We start from the raw sequence: 1,977 nt of genomic DNA on the forward strand, positions 1-1,977 counted from the left end.
GCAACCTCCGCCTCCTGGGTTCAGGCAATTCTCCTGCCTCAGCCTCCTGAGTCGCTGGGGTTACAGGCACGTGCCACCATGCCCAGCTGATTTTTTATATTTTTAGTAGAGACGGGGTTTCACCATGTTGACCAAGATGGTCTCGATCTCTTGACCTCATGATCCACCCGCCTCGGTCTCCCAAAGTGCTGGGATTACAGGCTTGAGCCACTGCGCCTGGCTTGAGACAGTCTTGCTCTGCTGCCAGGCTGAAGTGCAGTGGCACGATCTCAGTTCACTGCAACCTCCCTCTCCCAGGTTCAAGCAATTCCCCTGCCTCAGCCTCCTGAGTAGCTGGGACTGCAGGCGCCCACCACCACATCAGGCTAATTTTTTGTATTTTAGTAGAGATGGGGTTTCACCCTGATGGCCAGGCTGGTCTTGATCTCCTGACCTCGTGATCCACCCACCTCGGCCTCCCAAAGTGCTGGGATTATAGGCGTGACCACCGCACCCTGCCTTCTGTTTTGCAATTTCTTTAAAAGTGATCTGGGTGCTATCATCTTCCTTTGTCCAAATGCCCAGTCCTTGCTGCCGTCCACACTGCCAGCAGACCACCAGGGCACCTGGGTTGGCCAGCCCGGCCTCTGCTGCACAGACAACCCTACACCTCCCTTTGCTGGGTCAGTGCCCTCAGATGGGGAGACAGAGGCTGGTGGAACCCAGAGAGCAGGATCTGGAAGTTGCTTGGGACAGCTTTGCTAGAAGGCGACCTTTGAGCAGAAGGCCAAGCTCACCGGGCACACAGGGGAGGAAGGGCACGCCGGGCAGAGGGCAAGGCCTAGGCAAAGGTGTGTCAGGCTGCGAGTGTGCTGGGTGTGGCCCTGACCCAGCAGCGTCGGAGGAGGGGAGGGAGGCATCGGGCCACCTTGGGCCCTGCCGCGGTTCGGTCTTCCCAGGCCACTGAGCGACCGTGACATCTCGTCCCCGCAGGAGCACTACAGCGCCGAGTGTGAGTTTGTGGAGCGGATCCACGAGCTGGGCTATAACACGTACGCGTCACGGCTGTACCGGACGGTGTCCAGTACGCCCGGGCCCCAGCGGCAGCCCAGCGCGGAGAGACTGTGGTACGTGTCTGTGAACGGCAAGGGTCGGCCACGCAGGGGCTTCAAGACCCGCCGCACTCAGAAGTCCTCCCTGTTCCTGCCCCGAGTGCTGGACCACAGGGACCACGAGATGGTGCGGCAGCTGCAGGGTGACCTGCCCGGGCTCCCTGGTAAGGGGGTCCAGACCCGGCGGCGGCGGCAGAAGCAGAGCCTGGATGGCCTGGAGCACTCACACGTTCAGGCCCCGGGACGGGGCTCCCAGCTGGAGGCCAGTGTGCGCTAGCTGGGCCTGGTGGCCGCCGCCAGAGCTCCTGGCAACATCTTGGCATGGCAGCATCTTGACTCTGACTCTTCTCCTTGAGCATGTGCCCCCTCGTCCTGCCCCTGCGTCTGGGTTGGCCACTGTTTCCAGAGCCAGCCCAAATCAGGGTCCCAGGGTCCAGGGGGAACTGAAGAGCACCCGGTGGGAGCTCGGAGAGGGCGGCCTGCGGTGCAGGACATTTGTGGATCTGTGTGGCCAGAAGCCCGTGGGGAAGGCTCTCAGTGCCAGCCCTGGCAGACCAACATGTCTCCAGCAGCAACAGCAGGGCAGCGTGGGGCTTTGTGGCATGAAAACATTAAAGTATTTTATTCTGCTCTGCCGTTTGGTAGATGGTGATGCCGGCTGAGGAGCACTTACCGCCTTTGCCGGAACGTGTTGTTTTGAGCACAGCAGAATCCGCGCTGGCACCAGCCTGCCTCAGCTGCTGCTTTAAGAGAAACGCGGTATTCCCAGAAATCGGGCTAAAGGTGCATTTCTGTCCCCTGGTTTTAGAAAGTTACGATTTTTTTTGGATGGATGGAAACAAGCTAAGGCGTGTTTGTGCATGTGTGTGCATTGTGTGTGTATGCA

General features: G+C 59.7%; 1 protein-coding gene across 1 annotated transcript in view; it reads left to right on the forward strand.

The window, feature by feature from the left end:
• The window catches only part of FGF3 (fibroblast growth factor 3), a 9,214-nt gene extending 7,495 nt beyond the window's left edge, over window positions 1-1,719 (forward strand). The window contains exon 3 of the mRNA XM_017515891.2: window positions 973-1,719. Coding sequence (XP_017371380.1) covers window positions 973-1,368 — 396 coding nt within the window. The 3' untranslated portion in view covers window positions 1,369-1,719. The remainder of the gene's footprint in view (window positions 1-972) is intronic.
• The last annotated feature ends 258 nt before the right edge of the window (window positions 1,720-1,977 follow it).

Source organism: Cebus imitator, unplaced genomic scaffold (assembly GCF_001604975.1).
Source record: "Cebus imitator isolate Cc_AM_T3 unplaced genomic scaffold, Cebus_imitator-1.0 Scaffold564, whole genome shotgun sequence".
NCBI classification, from domain to species: domain Eukaryota; kingdom Metazoa; phylum Chordata; class Mammalia; order Primates; family Cebidae; genus Cebus; species Cebus imitator.